Source organism: Danio rerio, chromosome 24 (assembly GCF_052040795.2).
Source record: "Danio rerio strain M-AB ecotype USA chromosome 24, GRCz13ab, whole genome shotgun sequence".
Lineage (NCBI taxonomy): Eukaryota > Metazoa > Chordata > Actinopteri > Cypriniformes > Danionidae > Danio > Danio rerio.
Window position 1 is genome coordinate 27,434,385 of NC_141044.1, and position 18,605 is coordinate 27,452,989.

The following is an 18,605-nucleotide window of genomic DNA, read 5'->3' on the forward strand; positions in this document are numbered from 1 at the left end:
ACGTAAAGCTTAAAGTATAAAACAAGTCCTTGTAAAAACAATTAATTGAGCAAGCAAATCTAATTCTTCTGAAGAGACACCTTAAACAAGACAAGAACCTTGCTGAAATATTTGAATTTATGTTCCGATGAAGAACGAAGGTTTCAGGGGTTTGGAGGATGATTAATTAATGACAGTTTTTCATTTTTGAGTAAACAAACTGTGGCAAATGAGGCGGTGCTGAGAGCCGTGAGGTCTCACGAAGGAACCATGGAAGCTAAAAGGAGGAGAGACGCCAGTGCTAGACGAGAGAGGACTGGGCTCAGACTTATTATGTCACTGTTGCTTTCAGTTTGACGGCAGTCTCCGTGAGGAGTTGCCGTCAGTTTGTTTTGTTTAATTTGTTATTAAATTATTTTAAAGTGCGTTGGTTCTTCGCCTCCTTCTTCCTGGCAGCAATGTAGCTATTAACATTATTACAATGGTGCCGAAAACCTGTGGCAAGGAGGCAAACGTTGTCTGGATGCCCTCACTGCTAAAAGGGAGAGCGAGTGTTTAATCGACCAGGGGAGAAACTTGTTCTAGGTAAGAGAAAGGTAGAGATTTGCATGGGGTTGATTTTTTTAACCCTGCTCCTGCCAGGTTTTATTCTGCAATCGACCACTCCACCCTTATATTCAGAAAGCTAAAATTGTAGGTTGTGCAATAATTATTGGCTGCCCCTTTGTGATGAGACATGAGTGTCACGTGATGTGCGGTGAGATTTGTGGCTGATAAGGCACTGACTTTTTCAAAGTCAGATTTACTAACATATCCACTCAATATATTTGTTAACTACCAATTGTGCTTTATATTTCATATCAGCATTATTTCTATACACATAGTAGGTACCTTTTGGGCCAAGGAATAATGTAAAATGTACAGTGATTAAATATGCCTCCCAAAAAACATCTCGGGAGCACTATATTGTAAGACCGCCCATTCCCGTTGAAATCATACCAGAGTTACCCACCGCAACAGTGTTTTACTCAGAAATTTATTCCCACGAATGCAGACCTCTACCCCAAAGGTGCCAGGGTGGCTAGAGGTCTGCCTGCTGCTGTCTCCCAGCATGGTAAGGAGCAGGGGATGTGGGACTCACCACTGGCGGGGAAAGAGCCGTGAGAGCCAGAGCCTGCTACCGTCCACAGAAGCAGGAGTGGAGCATGAGGGAAAAAAAATCCACTAGCTAGAGAAGTCACCAGAAGATAGAGGGGTGAATCGATTCCTCCCATAAGACTCCCGGTTGAAGACCGAGTGGCAACAAGTTTGGAGAACCAAACCCCAAATTTTCCCAGAATTTGGAAAACTCTACTCTCTCTCTTTAGTCTCTCCTCAGCAATTTAAAGGACTTTTTCAATAGAAATTTACCAGGAGGGCTAATAATTCTGACTTCATCTGTACTTTGATAAGCCATGAAGAGCATTTCACTCCTTAAAGTTAAATGACTAACATCCGGTTTAGTTTTAGCGTTATGATTATTCAAAGAATTTTAGATGGTTAATTCTTATCATCTAAATGCATCAAACCTATCTCTCATGACATAATGAGTCATGAGAAAGTTGTGTTGGACTGAGATTTCGCATTGGATTCAGGTGCTGACCGACAGAATGTTCCTCAGTCTGAAAGTGGTGCTATTGTACGTCACTGCTGACAATAGACAATGGACCATTTTGCTGACTAAATGTTGCTAATGTGACCGCGCCTTAACATCACACTTCTCTGCCACAATCTGAGGCGTCGTTCATGTTCATTTACTACATTATTCCAATCCTTAACCTTCACTACGCGCTGCAGTAATAGCAACGCATGCTAATAACAGATTCTGCACTAAATTAAAATGCTCTCTGAGTCATTTAAGCCGCATTTGTTACTTAATCACAGTCAGGCAAGTTCTGTGAATCAGGTGTGCAGGGCCGTGCTGGAAGAGTGAGTCAGAGTAGATAAAAGACAGCATGATGTCTCGGCACTCTCTCACCAGAATGACTGCAGAAAGAGAAGGAGATGGAGAGAAAGAGAGAGAGAGAGAGAGAGAGAGAGAGAGAGAGAGAGAGAGGTAAAAAAGAGGCAAGAGTGGGAGTCCGCAAAGCGAGAGAAAGTCAGTCCAGATGGCCAGAGAAGATTAAATACCATCTGCCAGAGAGATCTGGAGAAATAGCCAAACATTAGCACAAACAAGCGACACACAGCACACATGCCCTGCACATAGACATAGTACATCAGTGTCAGGGTCTGACCGCGGAGCCTAGGAGGACGCTGTTGGTCAATGATACTAGAGATGTCATGATTATGAGACATGGATGACAATTAATTGCCTGACACCAATAAGGCAAAAGAAATACATTTGAAAGTATAACATAAAATTTATCAGGTAAATTCTAATATTTCTACACTTTTGGACATTGACAGCTCCTGTTCATTCTGCAAACAAGCAGAGGAGACATTTATATTTTGATTGTCCAATTTCCAAGCACTCCAAGGTCCTAGGTCACTCCTAGGTTCTCAAAAGTTTGATTCTGTCAACTCTGTCCATTTTTTTTGTTTCAAAGACACATTTTTTTTAATAATAATTTAAATGATAAATCCCTGACACACACTATTCATTTTTAATACACATATATATATATATATATATAATAGAATGGTAATAGTTGCCCATCCTTTTCTTATTTTAAAAATGAATTAAACACACTCATAAAAAACACTTCCTCAAAAAAAAAAAAAAAAAAAACGAATATACTTGAAAAATTATACAGAGGTATTAAAAAGTCCTTGATTTTAATTTCTTTCCTTTTGTCTATTTTTTAATTGTCACTGTAATGCCATTCATTTGTTTAATTCTCTGTTTAAAATGTATTTTTTATTATTATTCTTATTTTTCCTTTCCGTCTTGGGATATGTTGAATGTATGCGTAATTGCGTATGTATGATTCTAGTTTTTCTTATAACTGTGTTATTGATTTTTTTTTTCAAGGATCTTTGTGTACTCCCCTGGATTTTGTTCTGATGTTCTTGTATTGTCAGTTCAAGTAAGAAAATAAATAAATATATATTTATTTATATTAGAAAAAAAAAATTCAAAGGGGCGGCTAATAAATCTGACTTCAACAGTATGTATGTATATATCTACATAAATGATGTTTAACAGGTTCAGGACATTTTCACAGTATATCTGATAATATTTTTTCTTCTGGAAAAAAAGTCTTATCTGTTTTATTTCAGCTAGAATAAGACCAGTTTTTAATTTATTATGAACCATTTTAGGGACAAAATTATTAGTCCCTTTAAGCAATTTTTTTTCCCGATAATCTACAGAACAATCATTATACAATAACTTGCCTAATTACCCTAACCTGCCTAGTTAGCCTAATTAACCTAGTTAAGCCTTTAAAATGTCACTTTAAGCTGTATAGAAGAGTCTTGAAAAATGTCTAGTCAAATATTATTTACTGTCATCATGGCAAAGTAAAATAAATCAGTTATTAGAAATGAGTTATTAAAACTATTATGTTTAGAAATGTGTTGAAAAAAATCTCTCAGTTAAACCGAAATTGGGGAAAAAAATTAACAGGGGGACTATTAATTCTGACTTTAACTGTATATATTAATTGTGCAATTAATTGTCTGTTTTTGTGTTTTGATGATTAATGGGTTATGCACAAGGACTTAAAATTTTCAGTATAGGCCAGCTTAAGTGCTTCGGTGAACTTTTATCCTATTATAAAAACACATCAACCAATGATCTTCACTATCTGATCTAAATGCGACGAAAAGTGAGTCTCAGACTGGAAAAGAAGGACTGCATTAAATTCCATTGTTCTGCACCACATCTTTAAAACATTGACATTTTTTTTACCACTGTATTTTGATTGTAATTACTGCGCTTGCCCGTTGCTTCTGACTGGGCTTGCATTTAAATGGTTTTTCATCTTGTTTTATGCTTGATCATCTAAATAAATGCTTTCAAATGAAACCAATAATATCTTTGAAACACAAGACCGTGCACACCTTAAACTCTGCTTAGTGGTTGGCCGGCGCCGTGCAGGAATTACACTTATTACAAAGATATACTTACATGCTATAGCTTAGTTTTGTTTTGTTTTTAAACTAAATAAAAATCTACATTATCAATGCTGTAAAAGGACCCTCATAAAATGTAAAACAGTCACAATCTTTCACTGGAAGATTTCAGTGGCTAAACAACAATTCAGTGCATATAACCCAGTCACAAAGCAAAACAATCTACATCAGCTCTGCGTGATTAAAATAGTTTTAAAACATCACATTACCTGTCTAAAAGAAATACTTTAGCCATGGTGTCATCCTTCCTCCAGCGTGCAAAAGTAACTCCAGTACTGATTTAGGATTTTAAAAAGTTTTGATTCAGCATTTGTTTTGCTCTCTCTGTCTCTCGTGTGCAGGTGAACGCACATGCATGCGTGTGCCCACGAAATGGCGGATCTGCGTGAACAGCAGCAGATGTTCAAATCTACATTTGCTGACAGACAGATTGGGCTACTTATCAGAATTATGGGAATAGTTAGCCTGGCAATATTTATTGGATGAACATTTTTTAGTTTTACGCCTTACCCAGAATATAAAAATACGTATAAATACATTTAGATCATTTCATTTAATCATTACTATTGGAATGTGAAGAGACTTTCAACCAGGACAACAAAAAATGTTTCTGAAGAAAATCACCAACTGCACCTTTAACCTTTATTTAACGTTACAGAATCGTGAGAAAATCGCAATCTTTATTTTAAGCAAAAAAGAATCGTGAAGCCCTACAATAAGTGAATAAACAATTACAAAGAAAGCAGAACAATCATTCAAAACAAAGTGTTCAATTAATCGAGATTCAGATTTTAAGTCTTATCGCCTCTGACTCCTACTTAGAAGATATAAAAATGCAGAAATTCTGGATGAAATATCCCTCACAATCCTCAAAATCAGAGTAGTTTTTATTGCGACTATGTCCTCAACAGTTCTCATTTCCTATTTTCTCTGATGGAAGTCATAAATAACATCTACCTAATGCTTCTCTAGCTGATTTTCTCTCTTGTGGGTAAAAACAAAAAAGTTGAGTGAGTCACCAAAACTGTACAGTACGCATAATCCCAGGTCAGTCCAGGCAAATGTGACTGTAATAGGTGTATGCGTTGGCTTAAAAAGACGTACTGTTTTAGTTAATAACTCTGGAAGTGTGTGTGCTAAATGCTTTATATCTTGATTTAAACCAGATCATCTTTAACCTGAGATGTACACACACTCACCAGATGGAGCCAGTGAGCCGCTAATTGGAGTGATTCACTGTTTTGCATCTGTGTTATGGAAATGATTTTAAATATGATCCTGTTTATAAACTCTCAAATAGCTTCCAGATAGAAGTCAAGTGGCTGATTGCAAACTAAATATAACAAACACACAGATTCCTCCTTCCTTCCTGTTTCATTAGCCATTCTGAGAAAGAGAGCAGCTTTAAGAGCATTTAACTGAGCACATGACTAATGCATTCACACACTCTCCTACTCATTAACTCTCATTACACTACTGAAATACTGTTTACCCTCGTACGCCCCATTAAACACAAGGATCGGAACATGTTCAGGTGAACACACACACTTGCATACACATATAAACAGCCATAAGATTCCGCTAAATACACAGAAAAAAACTAAATACACTAAGATGATTTATACAGCTGAACGTCACATTTTATTTAGCCCTGTCGTGATTATTCAGAACTTGATAACCACTGGATATAATCGTATAAAAATAAACATGATGACGACAGAGGAAGACCAATTACATTTTAAATGCAACTATTTTGGAGCAATCCCATGCAAATGTCAACCTTGCCATGAAAATTTGTTTTTTTCTCAAAATATTAAAACTCTTTTCAAGTGTTTTATGTAGGCTTGTATACAACAGTACTGTAACAAATGTCTCTGTCAGTGTTTTTAAAAACTATATTTGATTTACCAAAGTCACACAAGTGCCAATTTCACATCTGTCACATCCATACAGATGTCACATTCATTAATGAAGCTTTTTTTTCTCAAAAGTGCAAAAATCTCAAATAAAATAACATCATTTTGTTCTATATTGGACCAACTCTTATCCTTTTGATGAGCATTGTTTATTTGGGTTGTGCAGTTTACTTTGATGCATTTATACAAAGTATGTTGTACTGTAACCTCGCAGACTTTTTTGGTCACATCCATAACGCATCTTTATTTTCATTATTTTAAAGGTCGCTGGTTCGAGCCTCGGCTCAGTTGGTGTTTCTGTGCGGAGTTTGCATGTTCTCCCTGCGTTCACGTGGGTTTCCTCCGCGTGCTCCGGTTTCCCCCACAGTCCAAAGACATGCGGTACAGGTGAATTGGATAGGCTAAATTGTCCGTAGTGTATGAGTGTGTGTGTGTGTGTGTGTGTGGGAACGTGTGTGTGGATGTTTCCCAGTGATAGGTTGCGGCTGGAAGGGCATCTGGTACATAAAAACTTGCTGGATAAGTTGGCGGTTCATCCCACTGTGGCGACCTAGGATTAATAAAAGGACTAAGCCCACAAGAAAATGAATGAATGAATGAACAAATAAATAAATAAATAAATAAATAAACGTAGGATTTTACAAATTAAATTAACACCTTACGTAAAAAAATTACGATCGCTGAATTTTATGACATTCACCTAGTACTGTTAGTGGAAATTACATTTAAAATTACAATAAATTTATGATATACCTTTTAATTTCCTTTTTTCTTTTATATTTTAATTTTTTTTTTACCTTTTATTATATATATATATATATATATATATATATATATATATATATATATATATATATATATATATATATATATATATATATATATATATTATTCCTTATTTTAATTGTGATTATGTAAAAATATGATGCGTTTTCATAAGACTCTCCAACACAAGGTCAAAAACGAGTGTGAGCGACCAAAAATTTTTTTTTCCTTTTTTCTTTTATATTTTTAATTTTTTTTTACCTTTTATTATATGTATATGTATATATATATATATATATATATATATATATATATATATATATATATATATATATATATATATATATATATATATATATATATATATATATATATTATTCCTTATTTTAATTGTGATTATGTAAAAATATGATGCGTTTTCATAAGACTCTCCAACACAAGGTCAAAAACGAGTGTGAGCGACCAAAAAAAAACAATGCGCCTCTTGACCTACGCCTCTCCGGCAACATTTAAAAAGGATCAGCCTTCAGACACTTCTGAGTGCTCACTCATGAGTGGGGACGTTCAGAGAGAAAAGCGAATGCTCTAGAGAATGCTTCTGATGGCCCTGCTCTGTTCGCAGACAAGATCCATAGGTCCATCTGCGCTGCATTTAAAAATCAATGTCTCTCAGCACTAGCTAGAGACTGGGGAGTTTTTTTTAGTGGGAGAGGAGACCTAAAAAGTCTTCACAGTTTCCTGTATGAGGTCAGACTGCATGATGTCATAATGGACGCGCTACGGAAACTCATTAAAGGCATCTGAGTGTAGGAAGAATCCTTCCCGAACTAGAGCAACCATTATGGCTTCAACAGAAACGCTCCCACAAACAAAAACAATGAGCACTTTGTTGTCTAGGCTGTATGTGTGTGTGTGTGTGTTTGTTAGCAGGAGCGCAGGAATTCTGGGACCCCCATACAATGTGTGCGGTACTGTACAATGGCACTAGTTTTGACTGTAAGTGCGCTCGTATAACAAATCCCATGTTTCCAGTTTCTCTGCCATGAATATGACAATCAGAGGACTCGTCGATACAAATGCAGTCTACTGGGAACACATGATCAATATCAACCATTTATCACCAGCTGCCCTTACATCTGCACATGAGGGACATTTCAAACTCTCCAGCTTCTCAGGCTAAGTTTACACTTGTGTGTTTTCGTTTTAACACTGTTCTTAAAATAAAAATGATTTTCATCTATATGCATTTATGTTTTAATGCGTATCAGCAGCATTGGCTCTTTTCATGGCAAAACCTATAATAAATATACAATATATAACATTCATTCATATTGGTTTCTTAAAGAGGTGGTCCACTACAATACAGGGCTCGAAATTGCAACCATTTTGGTCGCATATGCGCCCGAAATTTAAGCTATGCGACCTCATAATATATATTGGGAGCATTCGTGCGACTGCATATAATAGTTGTAGTGCGACCTGTTTTTTTTTTTTTTCTAAAAACGTGGTAAAATCGGTCTTCCCTGCCGTTATATTGGTTCATATTAGCTGTCAATCACTCAAGACTTTCCACTGTCAGATGACAGGGAGGGAGCTTTTGTGACCGCGGGGAATGCAAACGGCTGACGAGTGAAAAGTACACTGAATCTCGATGCGTTGCATGCACTGCGTGTTCAGCCAACACAATCTCACGGCAATTCGTAACATTTTCATACGTTTCCTCGTGAGATCAGGCTGCAACAGCGCTGATGTCCGCTATAACACCATCGCCAAAGAAGCTTGCCTTTACTGCGTTTAAACTGATGCGGGTTATAACAAAGAAAGAATAGTATTGCTTTGGTGGTCATCGGGAGAATCCTGCTCTGCCCCTCTCATATATTGGGTCGGCTGACTCGCATGCTTTCCTGCAAACACAGAAAGATGCAATTCAGCGCGTAACGAGGCTGAGCATTAAAACGACACGAACCGAAACCAAAACTTTTAAAGGTTCAGGACACCCTGGATAACTTTTTTTATATATTAACAGATTTGTGTGTGTTGAGCATCAGTTGAGACAATGTTAGCACCTGTCAGCTTTAATTGTGGGGAAAACTGGATAATTTTGAGCTTTTGTCAGCTAATTTCAGCTTCCGGTTTAAAAATGATTTTTGGGGCGGGATCAAAATCGGCGACGTAGCGCAGTACTGCAAGTGTAATGATGACGCTTCGGTTTCTCATTATTATTCATAGCGGAGTTTTCTTATCCTATGAGAAGAGCCGGCTGCTTATTTATTCATGAGACCTGCCAGACCTGCCAGAGTCAAGCCCGAGCTGTGTCACGGACCCACGGGCACACAGTATTTAGCCGTTCATGAAGGCTCATATGCGTTTGTTTCCATGATCCACGCGGTTTGTTGCATGTTTTCCCCCGCGATCTTGTCAGGGCCGATCATACAGCAAAGCTGTGTGCGTGCTGCTAGAATTTTTGTCGGGAGAGCAGCATGAGAATTAGAGAATGGCGGACGCTGACTTTCATCAGGAGTTCGTTTACATTCAGACACATCGCCGTGCTGCTGTGTTTGCCTAAATCCTCCAGATTACCAGCAGGGCTAATGGTTAAAATAGACAGGTCAGGAGACCTGCTGCACTGAGTCTGCTGGATAAGGGGATTGAGGGAGAAGTCCTCATTTATACGGTTTACATGAACACACTTATCTTTATTATTATATAAATTGTGGTTATGTGTATAGAAATTATGAATAACAAATGTAGCAGGGCATTAAATCACTGTTTATTTCTTTGCATTTTAACTTTGTAAACTATAAACTCATGCGTCTCTTCACGGTTTGTCTAATTTTGTGAGCTAGCTTCGTTCGCTCCCCTTCTTCCCTGCTGGCCACGCCCACTCCTGCCCGATGCTCGCGGAGCTCCACGCCCATTAATCATGCATCTTTTGAAAAAATTCTGAAGTAGACTTTAACTGAAAGTGGGGGGAGTCATGGCCCTTTAAAAGTGAGACTTTTCTTCCTTTCTTTTGTCTATTCTATCTTGAGGTGTATATTATTCTTCTATTTAATTACTGATGACTGCTTTGCAGCATTCAGCATTGAATTGAATGATTTATTATATTATTTTGTTTGTTTTGTAGCAGAACTATTATTTGTTAAATTGACATGCATATAAAACAATAGTACAAAATAAATATTTCTTACTACAATGCTTAATTTGCGTTTGATGCAAACCATCAATTTATTTTTCATAAATTAACAGTAGGACTTTATATAGCAGATAACTTACATTAAAGCACATTCAGAGCAGCATGATGATGAGAAATATAATTCATTATTAGTATTATTGTCATCATCATCATCATCATTAATATTTTATAATTATTCAACATTCATTTTGGAATTATTGCACAAATATTAAGTCATCACAGCATTAGTTAGATAGTTGTTTCTGTGTTTTTTTAGTCCCAATTGATGTTTGATTGTGTTTTCAAATACAATAAATCCCTTAATATACAACTTGACAAATATATCATTCATTTTTGGTGGGTGCTCCTAATTTTTTTCTGGTGCTCCTAAATATTTCAGGTTGGGAGCACCGGTGCTACCAAGTAAGAAAGTTCATTTCGAGCCCTGCAATATCATACTTTAAATTTTAGTTCATGTGTAATAAAGATTTGTCAACATAAACATCATCTCTGAATGTAATAGGCTCAAATTGTTGTATAGAAATAGAGGAAAAACTAGTGTAAATTTGGCAGGAGCACCCTTGTCTGTTTGAGGTGTCATGGGAGTAGTATCACAACCGGGTCAAAAAAGAAAAAAAGTTGAGGAGAAATTGATAATTCCCTTCAAACTCAGGTGAGCAAAAATGTACATTTCTATCCCATTAAAGGCTTCTTTCTCATTATGTAGTTAATAGCAAAAGTCATACTACGTGTTTTTGGTTGCGAGACGTAGTTTGGACTAAGTTGTCAGCGATTGACGCCGATCCATCTTGCAGTGTAAACAAAGCAGTGACAAAATGCTCGCCCAGATAGTCATACAGTGTGAAAACATCTGTGACACGACCTCTTTAAAAATCATGCAGTGTGAACTCAACATTTCCACATCTCTAGCCACACTGAAAGTAAATATAAAAAATAAAGAATTCTTAGCCCAATCTAACTGTAAGCAAAAGAAAGCAGGTGAAAAACATTGTGTGCGATAATGATATGATAATCTGTTCAAAGCGAAAACAACTGCTGCTGCTTACAAAAGACATTTCAAAAATATCTTGAGCTCTTGAGAGCAACAGGAGTTTAGACGCATGAGCATCTTTTTTATCCAGTCTATTTCAAATAGAACCGATCGCACCAGTTGCGTTCCCCTGCAAAGATGCTTTGTGCAAGCAACCAATTCTTTTTGAAACTTTTGAACACTCATGCGCTTAACAACACTGAAGCTCTCGTCAGTGATTGAGCATTGTCTGTATCTTGCCATTTGGTATACAGTTGAAGTCAGAATTATTAGCCCCCCCTTTCAATTTTTTTCTTTTTTAAATATTTCCTAAATGATGGTTATCAGAGCAAGGACATTTTCACAGTACATCTGATAATATTCTTTCTTCTGGAAAAAAAGTCTTATCTGTTTTTTTTCAGCAAGAATAAAAGCAGTCTTTAATCTTTAAACACAATTTTAAGGACAAAATTATTAGCCCCTTTAAGCTAATTTTTTCCGATAACCTACAGAACAAACCATCGTTATACAACAACTTGCCTAATTACCCTAACCTGCCTAGTTAACTTAATTAACCTAATTAAGCCTTCAAATGTCACTTTAAGCTGTATAGAAGTGTATTGAAAAATATCTAGTAAAATATTATTTACTGTCATCATGGCAAATATAAAATAAATCAGTTATTAGAAATGAGTTATTAAAACTATTATGTTTAGAAATGTGTTGAGAAAATCTTCTCTTTGTAAACCAGAAATTGGGGAAAAAAAAAAAAAAACAGTCACCTGATAATTCAGGGGGGCTAATAATACTGACTTCAACTGTATAAAGCCAGCAGCTTACCTGCTTTCTTTTGCTTGTTTTTTTTTTTTTTTTTCATATCTCATAGTGGCCATTAAGTCTGCTTTTTAAGAAGAATACAATTTAAAAATTCATTTTAAATTGGCCAGTGAGAGTGACTGTCTAACCCGGGCCACAAACCCATTAGGCGGGTTGACGATGTTAATTTCAAGCCCTGCTCGCATATACAATCTGATCATGTCGATTTTCAAAATGCGAATTATTTCTTTCCTCTACAAATGGATTTACTTCATTTAATTTGTTGTTTTTATACTCATCTCATTCCATTGCCATTTCTCCTTAGTATACAAATTCAAAGCAGTTTGACATCTGACACAAGAACTTTTAATTCTGTTATCTCATCCATATTGGCCTTTCCATTATGTTTCAGAAAAAGATCTCTCCAACCACACTACATGAACAGAATCAGAGTCAGAAGCTAAAAGTTGCTATAAAATTATAATGCACAATGGCAGCCTGTGCACTTATTAAATCAAACACATTATAATGGGATATCGTTACGTACAACTTGTACTATACAGAGCATTTACATTGCCTTTTACCCAAAACTCGAAATTCTGCATCTTCACCGGTGTGGGCGTCGAGTAGGGCTGCTCGATTATGGGAAAAATCATAATCACGATTATTTTGGTCATAATTGTAATCACGATTATTAAAACGATTATCAGTTGAAGTCAAATTTATTAGCGCTCATGTGATTTTTTTTTCTTTTTTAAATATTTCCCAAATAATGTTTAAAACAAAGCAAGGAATTTTTCACAGTATTGCTTATAATATTTTTTCTTCTGTAGAAAGTGTTTTTTTGACGACCAAAAAAATTCTATGCATTTCTATATAAATGAAAACAATCTGCCATTTTAAAATAAAAACATACAGAATGTGCTTTCTGATGTCTCTGTTTCTTTGAACTTGAACGCGTGTTACAAAAATAAAACAAACTGATCAAGGCTTGAGGAATCAGGAAAGCATGTGCAAATATTAAAAGCCAATCAGGGAGCGAATGTGTGCAGCAGTATTAGTCTGTCAATATTGATACTCAACCCCAAAGTTTACAAACTAAAGCAGGCTCTGCAGCATTTCCAAAAATCTCCATATTTAAGCGTCAAAAACTCCATAGTGAGGATGTCAGGCAAACCCGTAGTAAAAGTTATGCGTTTCAAAACACAAATGCACTAGCGTAAATGTCGCCTCAGAAGAGCCACTTCTCAATGCTGCACACTTGAAAACATGCTCCATCGCAAATGTCAAGTGCTACAAAACACTGAGCAGCGATAAAATAAGGACATCAAAGCCCATGAGGGGACATGTCATGAAAAGATGAGAAGGACAGGGATAAAAAGGTAGAACAAGCTTGAGAAATAGACAACTTGAGAAGACCTAGGAGAGAGAAAGAAGAGTGTAGAAACGGGGAGAAAACATGACACTTACTTGACATGATAGATTTTCCTCTTCTCCCATTGAGTCCTCCAAGACATGATGGGGCTCCGTCTGTCATGTGAGAGAAAAGTGAATATGGTCATTCAGTGTCTCATGAAGCGTTGCAGACAGAGCACACAATATCATGTGTTCAAGGTCTGAAGTGCACCGAAAACAGTCACACATATTCAGATCTTTGAGTAACGGTATAATGCCTGGTCCACATTGGGATTTGTTTTGCCCAAAAACCTGACAATTTAAACAGCTTGATAAAATCAGACCAGCGCAAAATAACAACAGCTTTTGCTTCTTCTTTTTTTTAAACCTGCGTTTTATGCACAGTTTATGTTCAGTAGTAAAAAGCACTGGAGATGTTAAAAACCATTGGTTATTTTAATTGAACTCAAAATGAATTAGAACACTAAATTAATACATGAAACAATAAAAAAAATAACTTTGACGATGAATTCAGGGATCGTATATTATCATAATGTTCAGTAAAGCAATTTTATAAATACAGTACTCAGCATTATTGAGTACACCCCATATTGAAAATGAATATTTGTATCCATTTCTCAGTGAATGTAGACAATGTATTTTGGTGCATTTAAACAAAACAATTTATTAAACAGATATATTTATTAAAATAACATTTTAGTAACCAAACATCTTTAGAAATTAAAAGATAATACAATTAAATCCATGCAAAATAATGCAAAAAAAACATGCATTTGAATTACTCATTTTTGGATCATTGTTGTAAGTTACTTTGTTAGATAAACTCCAGATTTAGCTTCAGTACTGACTAATCTAATGTAAACGTCAAATATATTATTGTGTAGCTTCCTATTAATGCAATGTATTTTTTATTTAATGCCATGTCAGCAACCAGGGCTATTTTCATGGCAGGAACCTTTCAATAATAAATATACAATTTAAAAATCAACCAACAAATGAATATATAAATTAAATAAGATTTTTAGTGTTGGTGCATGATAAACATGCTAAAATCTCTTTTGGTTTCACTTTGTTCAAAATATCCAATAAAGAGTTCATTTCATAAAAAAAGTCTTCTGGAATCAGTAAAAGCAGGACAGTCCAGTAAAATGTGTTTTATAGTAAGGGAAGTTTTGCAGCACAAACACTGAGTAGGGTTTTCACCTTGGAGCTGTAGCTTCTCATTAAAAATATGAGAGGCGTGTACTTATATATGCTGAGCACTATATATATATATATATATATATATATATATATACACACACACAGACAGACAGACAGACAGACAGACAGACAGACAGACAGACAGACAGACAGACAGACAGACAGACAGACAGACAGACAGACAGACAGACAGACAGACAGACAGACAGACAGACAGACAGACAGACAGACAGACAGACAGACAGACAGATAGATAGATAGATAGATAGATAGATAGATAGATAGATAGATAGATAGATAGATAGATAGATAGATAGCCCTTTTTGTTTTTGTTTTAACATTGCTTTTAAAAATAAAAATTATTCCCATCTTATTTGTCATTTCATTGGTTATTTTATTTCATAACCAAATTAGAACATTTAATTAATTAATTGATACATGTAGGCCTGTCATATCTATTTGTTGTCGTTTGATATATTGCACCAAATACAGTTGAAACCAGATGTTTACATACATTGTATAAATAGGCGCATAACCATTTAACAAAAAGTCAGATGTTAATGTGACTAAACTTTATCTTTTTTAGGTAAGTTAGGACTATCAAATTTGTTTCTGTTATGCTTAATGGCAAAATAACTAGAGAGAGATTTTTAGAGAAATTGTTTTAACTTTTCTTGAAAGTCAAGTTTACATACAATAAGATTATTATGCGTCTGAAAAAGCTCAGATGATAATGTCAAGGTTTTGAAAGTTTCTGATTGGCTCATTGACAACATTTGAGTTAATTGGAAACGCAACTGTAGAATAGTATTTAAGGAAAGCCTCAAACACACTGCTTCCTTGTGTGACAACATGGAAAAATCAACAAGCCTGAATCAACAACAACAAAAAAAAGCCAGATAACAATTTGCTAAATTACACAAGAAAAAAAGAATAATTTTGGAGACATGTCCAGTGGTCTGGTGGAACTGAGATTGAACTGTTTGGCCATAATGACCAGTGTTACATTTGGAGGACAAAGGGAAAAGCTTACAAGCCTAGGAACACCATCCCAACTGTGCATCATGTTGTGGGGCTGTTTTGCTGCAGGAGGGACTGGTCCACTTCACAGAATAGATGGCATCATGAAGAAAGAACATTATGTAGAAATACTGAAGCAACATCTCAAGACATCAGCTAGGAAATTAAAACTTGGCCACAAATGGGTCTTTTTAAACAGACCATGACCCTTAGCATACTGGCAAATTACTTAAAATGTGATTTAAGGAAAACAAAGTGAATGTTTTGGAGTGGTCATCACAAAGCCCTGATCCCAATCCTATAGAAAATTTGTGGACAAAGTTAAAAAAAGCTTGTGCAAGCAAGACAGCCTACAAATCTGACTCAGTTACACCAATTCTTTCAGGATGAATGGGCCAAAATTCCTTCAAACTATTGTGAGAAGCGTGTGGAAGGATACCCAAAACATTTGACCAATATTATAAAGTTTAAAAGCAAAGCTAAAAAAAAACAAAACAAGAAAATGTATGTAAACTTGTCTAGAAATTAATAAAAAACTTCTCTAAAAAAATAATTCTTTCATTATTCTGGCATTTAATGTAAATCATTTAGGTAATCCTAATGGACCTAAAATGGTAAACGTTTAGTACGATTTACCATCAGACATTTTTTTTTTAAAAACGGTTATGTTCCTTTTTTTAAATGTATGTAAACTTCTGGTTCCAACTGTATATTGCAATAAACAATATTATTGTTTTAGGTTTTAAGTGAACTTGCAATATTATCAAAAGCACAGAGCTTCCCGTTCATATACGTAAAAAAGCCTAAATACAGTTTATACACTTCTGCATATATTTTAGCTGTTGTGACCCCACACATCATTTACCTCTAAGTGTTGTAGCGAAGCTGTATGTATAACCTGGATGTGTAACCTGGGAGCGCATATGTGTCTTCCTCTACTTGTAAACTTGTGAACAAACACTTGTGATTGGTTCATGAGATCGGCTAGATCAGCGAGTACCGAGCGAGTCATTAAATTCGATTATCGGCCAGTACCAATCTCTGGCCGATTGATTGGAGCATCCCTAATGGGCGAAATATATCCATAAGTCATGTCCATGTGTTGTGCAATAGTGTGGTTTCTTTACTTGTGCATCCCAGCCAGCAGCCCATCTGAAAAAAACGTTTAGCATTGTGGGTAATGTGGTCATTCAACTTCACAATTTGTAATGTTGCAATATGTATTTGAATATTGATGGTTAGTTCCTTTACTTGAAAGCTCATATTTGATGATCATAATTTGTGTTGTTGACAGAGTTTGAGCTTTACTGTATCATTATTACTGACACCTTATAGACGTTGATCTACCTTTCCAATTGCACACACTTTATAACATTCTATTTATCAAGAGTCTCTTTAACATGTATGTTTATTTAATTATAAAGAGATCAGATATTTTGTTTAAATATTTTTGTTTTTGATTATTAAAACTGTTTTCCTTAGTAATGTTGGTAAATTAAAATAAAGTGGTTAAAAAAATCCTAATATTCCTAAATATATTGTTTAAAAATTCATTAATTCATTTTCTTGTCGGCTTAGTCCTTTATTAATCCGGGGTCGCCACAGCGGAATGAACCGCCAACTTATCCAGCTAGTTTTTACACAGCGGATGCCCTTCCAGCCGCAACCCATCTCTGGGAAGCATCCAAACACACATTCACACACACACTCATACACTACGGACAATTTAGCCTACCCAATTCACCTGTACCGCATGTCTTTGGACTGTGGGGGAAACCGGAGCACACGGAGGAAACCCACGCGAAGGCAGGGAGAACATGCAAACTCCACACAGAAAAGCCAACTGAGCCGAGGTTCAAACCAGCGACCTTCCCGCTGTGAGGCGACAGCTAGTTAAAAAATATTTAATATTATTTATTGAAATAGAATGATATGAAACGTTATATTGTGATAATTGTTTTTGCAATATCCCCCAGCCCTACTTGTTATATTGCAATAAATCCAGAAATCTATTACATCAGTCAATAGCAATTATGGATGCCATACAGTAGAAAATAGAGTTAAAGGATATAAAAAATAAAAAACCCAATAGTGTAAACACACAAGTTCAAACAAGTGTAAGCACACAAGTTGTACATATACTTGCATTTTTAAATTCAAAATGATTCCCATCTTGGTGTTACATACAGTTGAAGTAATTGTTAGTCACCCTAAATTATTTGCCCCATTTATTTTTTTCCCCAATTTCTGTTTAACGGAGAGAAGATTTTTTCAACACATTTCTGGAAATAATTGTTTTAATAACTCATCTCTAATAACTGATTTATTTTATCTTTGCCATGATGACAGCAAATAATATTTGACTGGATATTTTTCAAGACACTTCTATACAGCTTAAAGTGACATTTAAAGGCTTAACTAGGTTAATTAGGTTAACTAGGCAGGTTAGGGGAATTAGGCAAGTTATTGTATAATGATGGTTTGTTCTGTATACTTTTGAAAAAATATATAGCCTAAAGGGGCTAATAATACTGACCTTTAAAAAACTGACAGTTTAAAAAAATTAAAAACTGCTATTATTCTAGCTGAAATAAAACAAATAAGACTTTCTCCATAAGAAAAAAATATTATCAGACATACTGTGAACATTTCCCTACTCTGTTAAACATCATTTGGGAAATATTTAAAAAATAAAAAAAATTTAAAAATCGAATAATTCGGAATTCAACTATATATCATGCATCCACAAACCAGTACTAAGATGGCAAACTTAGCCAAATATTCATAGAAATTTACCCTAGTACCTCTAAAGCAAGTAGTGCAGCTGTCAGTCAATCTGTTTGGAGTTCGTACATTTCTCATCACTTTGTTTCTTGAAAAATGAATCATCAGACGGTCATCGAACTGACTGTGGGCGGTCTGTAGGCCGTCCGTCTGAGGCTGAGACTACAATGAACATTACAATCTCCGTGCGGATCAGTTTCTAAGCGATACAAAGCCTTGATTACTACAGCAGACGTTCACTCATGCCAATATGAGCGTCTGCTCCTCTGCACCAAATGACAGTGGTGGAACGTCTTGTTAAACCGGGCCTGCATGCTGTCATTGACTGTTTAGGGTTAATTAGTCAGGGTGGCGACTCAGACCGGCCAATCTGTCATTGCGA

The 18,605-nt window shown here is 35.6% G+C and overlaps 1 protein-coding gene across 5 annotated transcripts in view; it reads right to left on the reverse strand.

Annotated features, from left to right (window-relative positions):
* The window catches only part of rps6ka3b (ribosomal protein S6 kinase A3b), a 94,496-nt gene that overhangs the window by 71,728 nt on the left and 4,163 nt on the right, over positions 1-18,605 (reverse strand). For all 5 annotated transcript variants that reach the window (XR_015524240.1, XR_015524239.1, XR_015524238.1 and 2 more), the window contains 1 exon segment: positions 13,271-13,330. Coding sequence is in view for 2 of the 5 variants with exons in the window: in XM_087307976.1 (XP_087164102.1) it covers positions 13,271-13,330 (60 nt within the window). In the remaining 3 variants the exon portion in view is untranslated.